The following is a 12,897-nucleotide window of genomic DNA, read 5'->3' on the forward strand; positions in this document are numbered from 1 at the left end:
CAGTGAAGCTGTTTTGTACAGCCTCACGATGAGCATTTTTTTCTATCACCTGTGTAGCTTGCACACATGCACAGGGTGGATCTGACTGTGAGACTGCATGCTCATTGGCACTATATATATACAAAAAACAACCAACTCGATAAGAAGATATGGATAACTATTTATCTTATAACAAAATATTTCATTTTATATTGTGGTGATGATTTGTATTTTTTCTAGAAATTTTTATTTAAAAGACACCTGTTTTTGGCTATTTTTATAATACAAGCACAGAAGTTTTTTCTTTTTTTTTTTAAACAACAACACAGCCATCCAATAGTCCTGATCATTACTGTAATACATTGCGCTCACTGTTTTAAAATACAATCACAGATGATAAATTGAACATTAACTTGCTCTGCAAATTCTTGTATTTTTTGAAAACCAACCCTACAGCCCACCGAACACTTACTGTGATAACACTATTAATTATCTGAAAAGTGTTCAGCAGCCCTCAGCATCGTCCAGATAAAGCACAATAGAGGCACAATAGGAGAATATTTCTTCTTGCATTTGACTAATGGAATTGCAGGCTTGGGTGTTTAATATAAATCTCCTACAGTCGTGTCAAAACAACTAACAGGTTTAACACAGAAGCCTGCACTGTTTCCATACAAGTCCTTTCTGCCAGTACTGGGTCATTAACATTTAAAACACTATTGTTGTTTGTACATTGCATCCATGTCGATGACATAAGGATTTGTCTCTTTCCCAGTTCCCAAAGAGGGTCTGAAGAACCAGGCAGCATTCGAGGAGATGAGGGTTAATTACATTAAAGAGCTCCGGCGTTCAGTGGGAAAAGCAACCAACAACTCTGGCCAAACCTGGCAGCGCTTCTTCCAGCTCACCAAGCTGTTGGACGCCATGCATGATGTAAGTACCCTTGCCCCCCCCCCCCCCCCCCCCCCCCCCCCAATTTGCCAGTTGCATAAAGTATAGCACAGACTTCCCTTGGCAGCCTCTGTAGTATGCCATGCCTTCACACGAGGTGTCCAATGGCACTTTGGGGGCTGTAATACCACTGGAAATGTTTTCAGTAAAATGGCAACATAGTGAAATATGGATAATGTGTTTACTTAGCGGTTCAATGGTGCTGTGGCTTGGAATAAGGATTATTACATCCCACTTTCTCCCCGAGGGAAGGTTATTTTGGAAAAGGCAGTGACGAGGCTGTATTGGTGAATGGAACAGATGGGGATCGATACCAGCTTGCAGTTTATTGGATTTCATGCTGGTCACCATGGCAAATGTGCAAAATCACTGGGTTTTTTTGTTGTTGTTGGTTTTTTTTGTTTTTTGTTTTTTTAATGCATGGGTCAACCAGTGCGTGGGAGAACAACAGTGTAGGCACAGCCTCCGGAGGTGAGAGTTAGCGAGTGAGAGAGCGGTCATAGAGATAAATGGCCAGAATTCAACGACCCTAATGACTGAGTGAATGGGGTTAGTGCTGGAGAGATGGCCTTTCTTTAAAGAAGGGCTGTCCGCAAAAAAAAAAAAATCAGTGTTGCCCCCAAGTGGTAAAGATATTCAGTGAAATTCACAGTTTACATACATTTAAAAACCATTCATGTACTGTGCAAAAGTATTGAGCCACCCTGTATAGCTTTACTTCCAAGGAGCCTTACTTGTATTTTTTAAGTGTTTTTGAGCAATAGTTCTTCAGGCTTTCTGAAGGTCTTTCAAAATTTTTCTTTTGACATTGGCTGCTTTTTCATTCAGAGCAGATAACTCGTAAGCTGGAGAGAAAATGGCATCCTGCTAATTCTGAAGATCTTCATTTATTTATCTGTATTAATTGGCTATGTAAACACACAGTGGAACACTATCAGTCATGGATTGGCCTCCCCAGAGCCCAGACCTCCACATTATTGAAGCAGTGTGGATTCATCTTGACAGAGAACAGAACAAGAAACTGCCAACATGCAAAGAAGAGCTTTGAATATCCTTCAAGAAGCCTGGAGAACTATTCCTGAAGACTAACTCATGACTGTTGCACAGTGCTGTAAAGTAGAAAATTAAATTGTTAAAAAAAGTAAACAAATGTTTCTAATAACCATGTTTTCCACTTTATGCCTGTGATGTCCAGTTGGTGGGGAACTTGTTGGACTTCTGTTTCTACACCTTTCGTGAGTCCCAGGCCCTGAAGGTGGAGTTCCCTGAAATGTTGGTGGAGATCATCAGTGACCAGATACCAAAGGTGGAGTCAGGCCTCACTCACACAATCTACTTCCACAAGAAGTGACTCTTTACACAGATGGGACAGAAGCAGCGTTAAGAACTAGAAATGAAGAGAGAGAGAAGTTCAGGGAAGAGAAGAAATGCGCTAGGAAGGCCTGAGCTGCTGGCCTGCACCGTGTCGCTCAGTATGCCAGCGTCCTCGTATTGGATGGGAAGGTTTTTTTGATGGTGGTGATGGAAGCAAAAAAAAAAAAAAAGAAATCAAAAATGGGTGGGGTGAGGGTGGGGGGGAGGATTTGACCCTGCAGTCACCATGAGCGGTTTAGAGCCTGTGGTGAGTTTGAGAAGCTGAGTGTGACACACCGAGAAGGACTTGTGACAAATGTGACAAAGCATCCCATGACCCGCCCCGCCCCGCCCCAAAGACGATAACAGTATTTTCTATGGAGATAAAGCCATACATTTCTTAGGACGCGCTAGACACATTCACTACACACACACACGGAGGGAAATCGACACACTTTCTGTCCACATGCCTTCACACAAATGCACAGGTGCACGCCACATGCACTAGAAATGGGACTCCCGTACAAATCTAGAGAAAAGTTTTGTTGCAAATATTAACTCTGGCTTTATGCAGTCTTTCACAGATAATAGCACTATGAAAAATTATGCCAATATTTACATTTGCTTTGCAGTGCAGTGACGAGACTGCAAGGCAAAAGGACATTAATGAGGAGGCACAGAAAATCTAGACTTTATAGAGAGAGGTCTATTTGAAGATATTCCAAGGGCTATACAAGGATCATCATAAGCTGACTAGTTGCATCAAATTTAACAAGTTTAAATTTCAATCGGTATCATGTAAGCCATCACTGACATTTACATACAGAGTTTCTTTCTTTTTTTTAAAGTTAAAATGTGTAGTAAAACAATCAAAACTAATATGCAAAAGTCCAAAGCTAAAGCTGTTTTGAAATACAAATGTCTCTTTCTCGCGTGAAAGAAAGCTTGCACGTGATGCTCCCATGTCATAAAGTCACTATTTTAGAGGCATCGTGGTGTAGAATTAAAGACAATATTGACGAGAGATTTTTACCTTTGTGCAGAAATGGCCAGGAGAGCGGCAGGATGGAAAAACATAATGCATTAACGGAAACAATTTCAGCAGAGTCCGCTGGTAATGGATTTGACTGAGGTGCATCCATAGTAATTGCTGTTATTTGTGTTATCTCCAGAGCAGCTGTCCAAATGTCTGTTTTTACTCACAATGAAGCGAAACCAGCCCTTTGTGAACCAACACTTATCTACTCTTCCCAGAAAGAATAAAAAGCATTTTATAAACGTGTGTTGCAAAGGTTTAGTTTTTGACAAGCCAGTCATTTTACATTAAGGTGCTTCATTTCTACAAAGCCAGGCAAAACATAACATGTACAGTAACTTCGTAGATAGCCCGTACAGTACGCCACGTGGGCTCGCAGTTCAAAACACGCATACTCTGTAAAGTCGATATAATCCAAAAGCGGAGCGTTGCGCCGCTGTGCTTACATCAAACAGCTAATGTATCAAACCCAGGCAGATGTGTACAGGTATTAACTTCTTAAAACACACTCTATTCAGCTGTTGTACAGAAGACGTTTTGAGGTACGCGTTGACGAGCGCTCGATGAAGAACAGACTTTCGTGTTGGTGTGATCACTTTCCCTCACTTTGCTTATTTCCTTTATTATTTTTTTCCTATCTTCGGGCCAAGTACTACTATTTTAAGTATGGCAGGCTCAGTCATCTGGACCATTAACTCGTCTCACACCCCACTGGTTTCTGGGTGGTTGTGGAACACTACTATGATGCTACTGAAAAACGACAGAGTCGCTGGGGAAGAAAAACAGCGTGTGTGTGTGTGTGTGTGTGTATGATGGTGGTGGTGAGGGGGAGGGGGGGGGTGAATATTACTATTCATTTTTTTGTGCCCTATAAGTGTGTATTTACATGTGTGTACGGGGTGTGCATGGGTATTTTTTTTTCCTGCTGGCAAGCATGTGCATAGATGAGCTGCTCTTTCGTGGGTATTATGCAGTAATGTTATAGGATTAGCCATATCCTATTCCACATTTAGATTTGCACAGAGAAGATACAATGTGAAATGAGGCATCGGTGCAGCTCGCAGGAATTCTCTGTTTTGATAAGCAACTGTGATAATGCTTTTCTTTTTTGGTGGTGGTGGTGGTGTGTGTGTGTGTGTGTGTGTGTGTGTGTGTGTGTGTGGGGGGGGGGGGGGGGGGGGGGTGGTTCTGCATGGTCACCCTGGCCTAAAGTTAGATGTGACATCTTTGACACAGCAGGGTGGCCGCGTGCTGTATTTGTGGCCTCGGCGCACGCGATGACGGCCCCGCGCTGCTCCGAGGCCTCTTCTGCGGTGTTAATTGTGTTCAGGTTGGTGTACAAAGAGAGGCAGGTGTCGGGATCAGAACTGTCATCGGAGACTGTGTTGAAATTATTCGGGGGTGGCGGAGAAGTGCGGGGGGGGGGGGGGGGGGGGGTGTATTTCTTGGGGGACTAAAGCAGGATGTTTTAACTTTTTGTCATTCCCAAATCAGAATTTTTTGTCAATAATTCAATAAAAGATAAAAGGTTGGCGTGCGGGTCCGGTGCACTCATGAAGGCTCGGATGTTTAGCAGCTCTCTATTCAAAATTCCTGTTTTGCCATAAACTTTATATTAATTTCACTCCCCAGCGTAATCATGTTCATGCAGTACTTGATCGGAAAAGCCTCATTTTACAGTCCATCTTTGCCGTGCCCTTATGCTGATCTCTCACTGTTTCTTTATTTTGCCCCTTGTCTCTCTCTTTTTTTTTCTTTCCAAGAATTCAAATTAAAAAAAAAACTGTCTAAAGGTTCATAGGATGAATGGGAAAGTATTTTTGAGAGAATTATATTTTGCTGGAAAACAATATTTAAGTACTTTGTCTAAAAATGATATCCTTTTTGTAAAATGAAATGTTATTGCATGCTTTTTGATGAGATGTTTACATTGTATTTAAAAAAAAAAAGGGAAACTTGTGCCTTTTTATCTCACCTGATTTACAGTTTTACAGTATATATTGTAAATAATACAGCAAGTCCTTATGTTGAGTGTAGTATAAAACATTTCTACTTTAACCATCTTGTTGGAATATTGGAAAAAAACAAACAAAAAAAAATGTTTCCCACTCGCCATGTCCTGTCTTGGATCACAGAGAAGAATTTCCAGTGAGGGTTGGCACCAGGAAAGGGCCAAATAGAGAAATGAATGTATCATACATCGTGAGAGACTTATGGAACTTACTACCTGAATGTTAGAGAGAGAACATTTATTATCTTAATAAGTAAAATTATTTGATTTTGCATCTTTTCTTTCTTTTTTTTAACTTTTTGCATTATTGTTCACCTGACTCAAAGGAAAAAAAAAGAAAAGTTGAAAAAGGATTTATTTTGTAACAAGGTGTATGAAGTGATGGATCCTTGTTGCTTGATTTCCTAACCCGTGGCGGTAATTGTTGATGAGCACCACAATAAAATCGAGAAGTCACAAACTTATGAAAGTGGGATATGTGAAAGAACATTCTTTTTGGTTTTCGTGCACACACTGAGAGAGACTGCGGTATAGCCGACATCCAGCCAGCTCCAACTGTGACCCTCTTTTCACAGTTTTTTTTTCCTGAATATATAAATTAGAAGTATCCAAAATATGGATCAACTACATAAATGCAAATGATGATGTTATCGACCCCCCATCCCCACCCCAATCGCCCTCCAGATATATAAGTTGGCTATTTTTTATATATTTTAGGATATTTAATGACATTTTGGGACATGCACTTATTCGCTTTCTTGCAGAGAGCTGGATGAGAGGATGAATATCACTCCAACGCCCAATCACACGATGACTATCTCAGCTCAGCGTAAAGACTGGAAACAAGGGGAAACAGCAGGAAGTCAGTTGGGGGCTGAAACTGAGCCACTGCTGGCATAGTAAGAGATAGACAGACCACCTCGCACTCACACAATGGCAAAGGTCACAGTAGCACTCACACGATGGCAAAGGTGGCGGTAGAAGTATCGTTTCGGCAGGTAAAACCTTTTTAAAATGTTATTTCAGGGCAGATTCTGCAGTCTTTTCACTCAGCTGTTTTCAACACTTTACTGGTGCTTCTCTACGTGGAGGGCTTACGTCCCAGTGAGCATTCAAATTAAAGGTTAATTTGGGTAATGCTTCAAAAATAGCTACCCAAACAAATGTGTGGAGGCACTTCTAGAAAGACTTTGGCATCTCTGTCAGTGATGGAGTTGCATTGTGGCTGATGTGAGACTGTCCACGGTTAGTCTGGCAAATTTTGTGAATTCTGAATCAGCGGAGTGAGAGCGGTATCAACCATCTCATCTCCTAACTCTCCGCTAAAACGGACTAAGTGTATTTCCCCAAGTGTTGAGGCAATCCTTCAGAGGAGCGAGATTAATGTATTGTTTCCTTAATGGTCATCAATCACCACCTACTGCAAACAATAAAGTCAAACTTTCCCCGCACTTGAGGGAGCGGCGCTATCTTCAGAGCTGTCAGCTCCTAAATGAACTCCCTCCCTTTCAGCACGGATGACTCAGAATTTCTCTTAGTGCTGTGTCACAGTACACTTTGGTGGAGTCACTGTACGTGGAGTCACGTCATTGCCATTTCCTGTTCACAATAATGATTCGGGTGTAGAGAGACTAAGCCATATCTCCACAGCCATGGCAGTGCATTTCTTATAAATATATACAACTGGGGTTTTTTTTTTTTTTTGGTTTGTTTTGGTTTGTTTTCCAATTTCAAAAGTGACTTTTTTACTCAGATGCTTTGTATAATAACTCTCAGCAAACATACAGTAGACAACCCTCACTATAAACCAATAAAACATCTTTGAAAGCAGTTACTACTGTATATCTTGATGCAGATATTGCCATACTTGTGTTTGCAAACTATTGCAAGATTCTAATAAAACCATTCAATTGAAGCATTTGTTGCAATTTGTGTGTTTGCGTGCAAGTGCGTGTGCGTGTGCTGTATGTTAGATGTGTGTGATCAAATCTGTACCATGAGACAGAAGCTAGAAAAGGTGTCTTGAAATAATAAGAAGAAGAATTTAAAAAAAAAAGGGGGGGGGTGCTTTATGGCTGAATTCGAAACAGCTGCATTTTGGTGGCTGGGGGATGATAATAAGCCAAATAACAAAACACAACAAAGAGCGTGGCAAAACACAAACGACGTGGAGCAGCAGCAGCAGCAGGTACGGCATTCGCAACGGGAGAAGATGAAGAGAAACGGAAAGAGGGGAAAGTGAAAAAATGACAGACAGGCAGCGTGCGAGCACGAGACTTTTACAGTAAAACGGTGCCTGTGGAGAAAAATCACCATTAACCTTGTTAAAGGCTGATCCGAAAACACGCCTGCTTTGCCAGACTGTAGAGCAGACAGTATTACTTTTTTGCTCATTTTCCTCTCTCTCTCTCCGAATCCACAGCCCTCTCCAAATCTCCCCCAGATTTCCAATTGCTTTCACTTGTAGTCGTGCCAGATAAACAGAATCTATTGGATCAGGCTGATTTCACGGCTGCACCCGCACACATGGCGGCTTCTGTGGCCCACTTTCTCAGCTGAGGAGCCCCCCCCCCAACACACACACACACACACACACACACACACACTCACTCTTTCTCTCTCCTTTATGTTTGAAATTCACTGCTCTCCGAATTCCCACTCAGTTTTCATTCCCACTAATACACCAAGTCTAAGAGTGTGACGCGTGACGAAGACACAGGAAAGTATTAAGGCAGTTGTGTCATTTTCTCACAGTTGTAGGTAAACTGCTGTGCAGCTTTGATCTGGACTGAGTCACGGTGTGGTGTGGTGTGTGTGTTTTCGGGGCTGAAGGACACTGCGTCATGGGAGGTAGAGGACAGCTGGCACACAGCCAGCGGGGCTGGGATGTGAGAAATGAACACATCTATCTGGATTTTTACTCACACGCATCAAGTCTACATCGACATGCTGACACTGATGTATACATCACCCCAGTCTGATACACACTGATGAATAATGCATGCACAGGTAAGCTGACCTCAATCTTAAGTGTCAGTGGAGGTAGCTCAACAGCCTCAAATAGGAAAACCACCGCTGTTCTATTCACCAGTTTCACATGATGAGGAGAACTAATGAATGAATGGAGCTTAATTGATTTCAAAACTACTAGAGCCTCAATGAATCACTGACTGAGGGGGATAAGCGAGGAGAGGAGCAGAGATGAGCCTAAATACTACTGAGAGATAGAGACAGACAGGTAGGCAGATAGAGCAACATAGTATGCTTTCTGACTGACAGTCCAAAGCAGAGTGTGAGCGGCAGGCAGGAAGCACGTCTATGATTCAGCAGTATTCTGGTGGAGGGAAGATGATGAAGAGCCCCAGGAGTGGGTGGCGGTAGTGGTGCTAGTTGGGGGTAATATTGTGCCCATCTAATTAGCTCTGCCTCATTTCATTATGTTATCATCACATCTTGCAGTTGCTTCAGGGGGCTGGTGGACATGTGTCACACCACTGAAACCACAGCTCAGACCTTTAGTATTTCTTTAAATGAACAAAGCCTGCGTGTGTTTACACTGCTAAACAGTGCATCGGCCCGCTCGCTGGAGGTCTGAGTGTAGGGGTGCTCTGATAGTAATTATGTAACGGAGGCCAAAGCGCCGGGTCTGGAGGCCATTTGGTGTGTTAATTACACAGATGTAGTCTAAGAATTAACATGTGTGAGGCTGAGATGTTAATGGATCAGGGAGGGGGGAGATGGATTAGTGTGTTTTCCTCTATAAGAGATTAACATCTATTTTTAATCCCCTTATGGAAAGTTATTTTGGAAGTAGCTTTTAGTCAGAGGGGCCAAGTGCAGGTCAATATAAAGAGGAAGGCTTACATTACACTACACGGCTCACTGTATCTGAAGTGGCTGCAGGATGAAGCCGCATTTCATCATTTTATTCTTAGACTCTGGGAAACTGTGAGCCTTTACAGTGACACAAGGGATGAATCAGCAAAAACACACACACGTTTCACATTAATAAAGCGACACATTTTCCAGACAGAAATCTAAATAGTGGAGACTCGTTATAACTCTCAGTCAGCACAACGCGGCCATAAAATGTGTGCCGTTTAATAGGCTGTTGCGATATTTATTCAATAATTTAAAATTAAAAAAAAAAAAAAAAAGACTATTTATCGGGTTTATTTCATGGCAAGAATACGCAGTACAGTGAAAGAACAAAAATATATATCTTTATTTGTTCAACATTGATCAAGAGGTTACCCAAAGGTAAAAAAAATCCAAAAAAACAAGCGAGAAGTCAAGGCCCTTTACAAACTTCATAAATCAATGTCTTAAATTATTGTAACCTCAGCTGGAACCACAAACAATCAGCTGAACTAAAGCTCTCAGACAAATTAAAGTGTTTCTCTGAACAGCTGAGGGATGAAATGTAATGTGGTGTGCGTACATGCTAAAACCAATCTAAATGACAACCTAAAAAAAAAAAAAAAACTCCACCCATTACTTGGCAAAGTAAAACTATACTTGGTCATAACTCTTTCAGGCTATGAACACTCAATGGATGTGAAACTGTAAAAACATTTTAAAGTACTGCATTTCGTGGTCTCGCTCACAATAAAACACAAATTTCCGATAACTTAATAAAGCATTAATAAACGTCAGCATTTCAACTTCCCGGGAGTGTCTCGTTTCTCTGCTCTGAAGAACCTGAGTAACGTTTAAGAACTGAAATTAAAAAAACAAAAAAACTAAACGGATGATTTGGCAGGAAAAACACTTGGTTTCGATCGTCGCTATCTGCCGAAATTTACCACTGCTGATTGTGCGACGTTAGTGTTTAACCCAACAGGTTCCATCAGGCAGCTAAGAGGCGTTTCACTGTGTTTCTGTGAAAGAAGTGTATCAGCAATGAAACAGTACTGTAATTCAAATTAAAAAGTCATGCGATCAATGCGCCAATTACATAAAATACAATGACATCAGCAGCGTGCCTCCTTTTCAATGTCTAGCTATTCTTAAAAGAACAGAAGATTACAAAAATCATATGAATGAAAGCAGTAACACTCCGAATCATTTTCATACATACAGTACCCGTATGTACATTTAACTGGATGCTTTGACTGTTAAGGCACAAAAGGTATCTCGAAAACAAATCTGTGTGCGTGTGTGTGTGTGTCGCTGTTAAGTTACAGCGGTTCTGATTGCTGACGTTCCACCTAATGGTTTCTGAGGATCACCCTTTGACTTTGAGCTCATGGATACCATGTATAACAGGGCAGAGGGAGCTCAGAGAGAGAAGCTTCTCCTCGGGTTCTGCTGAGAAGTTCCTTGGATAGAGGCTGCAGCATCTTCGTATACAGCAGAGCATTGCAAGTGCAGTCCCATTTTGCAGTTACAATGGTCAAAATCGGCTAAAACGAACAAACAAATGGACGAGCACATAAACATGTTCACAAATGCATCATAAAGTCTACTTGCCAGCCAAAAAAAAAAAAAAAAATTAAAAATGCACCAGCAATATCATATGGTGTTATCATTGTTGATTGAGAAAATTCAGGACTTCGGTTAAACAACGCTCGAGGCACATGCATCTTCCCACACTTCCCCCGGTGATAAAATGTCCATAAATATTTCCTTTTGGTTCTACAGCATCTCCACATAGTTTTCAGGGATGAGGCCCCTCTTTCCCTCCAGCTCCCCCTCCAGCCAGCCCGGCTCCCTCGACTGGGTTACTGCAAGAGAGAGAACATAGTGTCACCGATGGGGGTGGGGTGGCGGGACAACAGCACACGGAGGGTGAGGGAGAGACAGAGGACACTGGGCCTCCAGTGAGTCCACTGTTAGAGTGAGGAGGGCAGAGGTTTAAAGCAGGATACAGTGATTATTCAGTTACAATAAACTACACTGTGACCCTGTTAGTAGGTTGGATATGTCAGAAAAGCACATCCCAGTCTGCCTCACAACATCAAAAAAAAAAAAAAAAAAAAATGACCTAATATTTCCTGCAGTCATATTGTTCATCTTTTGGTCCTTTTTTTTTTCTCCTTTTTACTGAAAACTGAAAGGGAAACCTTAAAAAAACAACAAAAAAAGAATCTTTCATACAGGTATAAACAAGTTAAGCCACAGCCAAACCTCAAAGCAAAGGATTGAAAGTTATTTTAAAGTAGTGCGGAGCCCATTTTAAAATGACTTACTACACGTTGGGGTGGAATAGAAACCAATATCTCACTTTTTTCTGGATCAGTTGCTAATTTTTAGAAATGCAAATTTCAAGCAAAAATTAGACTCGATATTCACTGCGACCTATTCGACATCTAGCATCTAACCTCACCATACACGTTTTATCGGTCGAGTGGTAGTTAAATCGACTGTATAACGACGGGTGTTGAATTCTGGGTCTGAAAAGTAAAGCTTAAAACCTGCATTCTTTAAATGACCAACAGGGGGCGACTCCTGTGGCTGATAAAGGAAATCCAGCTCCATAAAAGCCTATGAGAAAACAGCTCCCGGCTCCCTCTGCTCGCTATTGGATATATTTGAATTTTTTTCTGGCTAGATCCCTGCAGTATGTGGGTTGCTTGAGAGTTGTCCACCATACTGGACATAATAAAACCACTGGTCTAGAGGGAAAAATATGTATCTTCCCCAGCTGGTTGACGAATGGTTCCTGGTGGCTGCTTGCTCTAGCTGGATGAAATCGGTTGCAAAGAAGGCGTTGCGCCAAAAACCTCCTTGTGATTGCTTTGGTCAGGAACAGACTGCCGCAGCCACCTGTAGTTTGCATGTTAGACGTTGCCTTGTCTGCAAACACTCTTTAAGTACTAGACAAGTAGCAGTAAAACTTGGAAAAAGTACAAAGTGGAACCAGAAAATGTTTGCTTTCAAAGTAAAACGTCTTGACGCACAGTGTTGACTTTGAAAACAAACGCTCTCCGTTTCCAGTTTGTGTCGTGCTTTTCACAGCTTCGCTACAGCTTGGAGGGTAGCTGACGGATGTTTGCAGACAAGCTGGTGTGTTCCATGCAAACGGCTGCCAACCGCAGCAATCTGCTAACACAATCGCAAAGAGGTTTTTGTCAACTGGTTGGGGAATCCCTGTTTTTCCCTCACGACCTGTAGTTGCCAGATGATCACGGGCTGGGCTCTAGACCCGTGTGGCTGGAGCCTTATTCACTTGAGCCTAGACTGTCACATGTCCTACATGGTAGACAGTCATGCGTTTAGCAGTCAAACCTCTATAAAACTCACAGGATGAGCACAATTTAAATCGTGCTTATGCTGTTAAAATAATGCCAAACTGTGTTTATGTGGAAACATCGACCACAGAAAAAAGTTCTGCAAAAACCTTCTGCTGGAAAAATAAAAGGAACTGGATGTAACTCCACCCCTGTGAGCTTCACCACTGACTGTGTGGGTCAGCTAGAGGGGGGTCAGGGGTCAAGATTTGAGTCTTTGGTGGCAATGGACACCCCATGGCTCCGCCCCTGTGACTGGTCTTCTAATACAAGGATTAAGACAAAAAAAACCAAAACAAACGCAAAAACAACCCAGATGGTTTTTACAGAGCTGT

At 41.9% G+C, this 12,897-nt stretch overlaps 2 protein-coding genes across 7 annotated transcripts in view; one reads left to right on the plus strand and one right to left on the minus strand.

Annotated features, from left to right (window-relative positions):
- The window catches only part of nr3c2 (nuclear receptor subfamily 3, group C, member 2), a 93,643-nt gene extending 86,398 nt beyond the window's left edge, over positions 1–7,245 (plus strand). Inside the window, exons 8-10 of one of the 5 annotated variants that reach the window (XM_030742654.1) lie at positions 755–912; positions 2,126–2,236; positions 6,095–7,245. In XM_030742654.1, the coding sequence (XP_030598514.1) occupies positions 755–912; positions 2,126–2,236; positions 6,095–6,106 (281 nt within the window). In that variant the 3' untranslated portion in view covers positions 6,107–7,245. Of the gene's footprint in view, positions 1–754; positions 913–2,125; positions 2,463–3,326; positions 4,123–6,094 lie in introns of those variants that run through there. The other 4 variants (XM_030742645.1, XM_030742629.1, XM_030742636.1 and 1 more) reach the window with 4 other exon arrangements.
- A 2,286-nt stretch (positions 7,246–9,531) lies between these two features.
- Positions 9,532–12,897, minus strand: part of arhgap10 (Rho GTPase activating protein 10) — a 49,909-nt gene continuing 46,543 nt past the window's right edge. For both annotated transcript variants that reach the window (XM_030740679.1, XM_030740671.1), the window contains exon 23: positions 9,532–11,056. In XM_030740679.1, coding sequence (XP_030596539.1) covers positions 10,968–11,056 — 89 coding nt within the window. In that variant the 3' untranslated portion in view covers positions 9,532–10,967. The remainder of the gene's footprint in view (positions 11,057–12,897) is intronic.

Source organism: Archocentrus centrarchus, chromosome 1, assembly GCF_007364275.1.
Source record: "Archocentrus centrarchus isolate MPI-CPG fArcCen1 chromosome 1, fArcCen1, whole genome shotgun sequence".
NCBI classification, from domain to species: domain Eukaryota; kingdom Metazoa; phylum Chordata; class Actinopteri; order Cichliformes; family Cichlidae; genus Archocentrus; species Archocentrus centrarchus.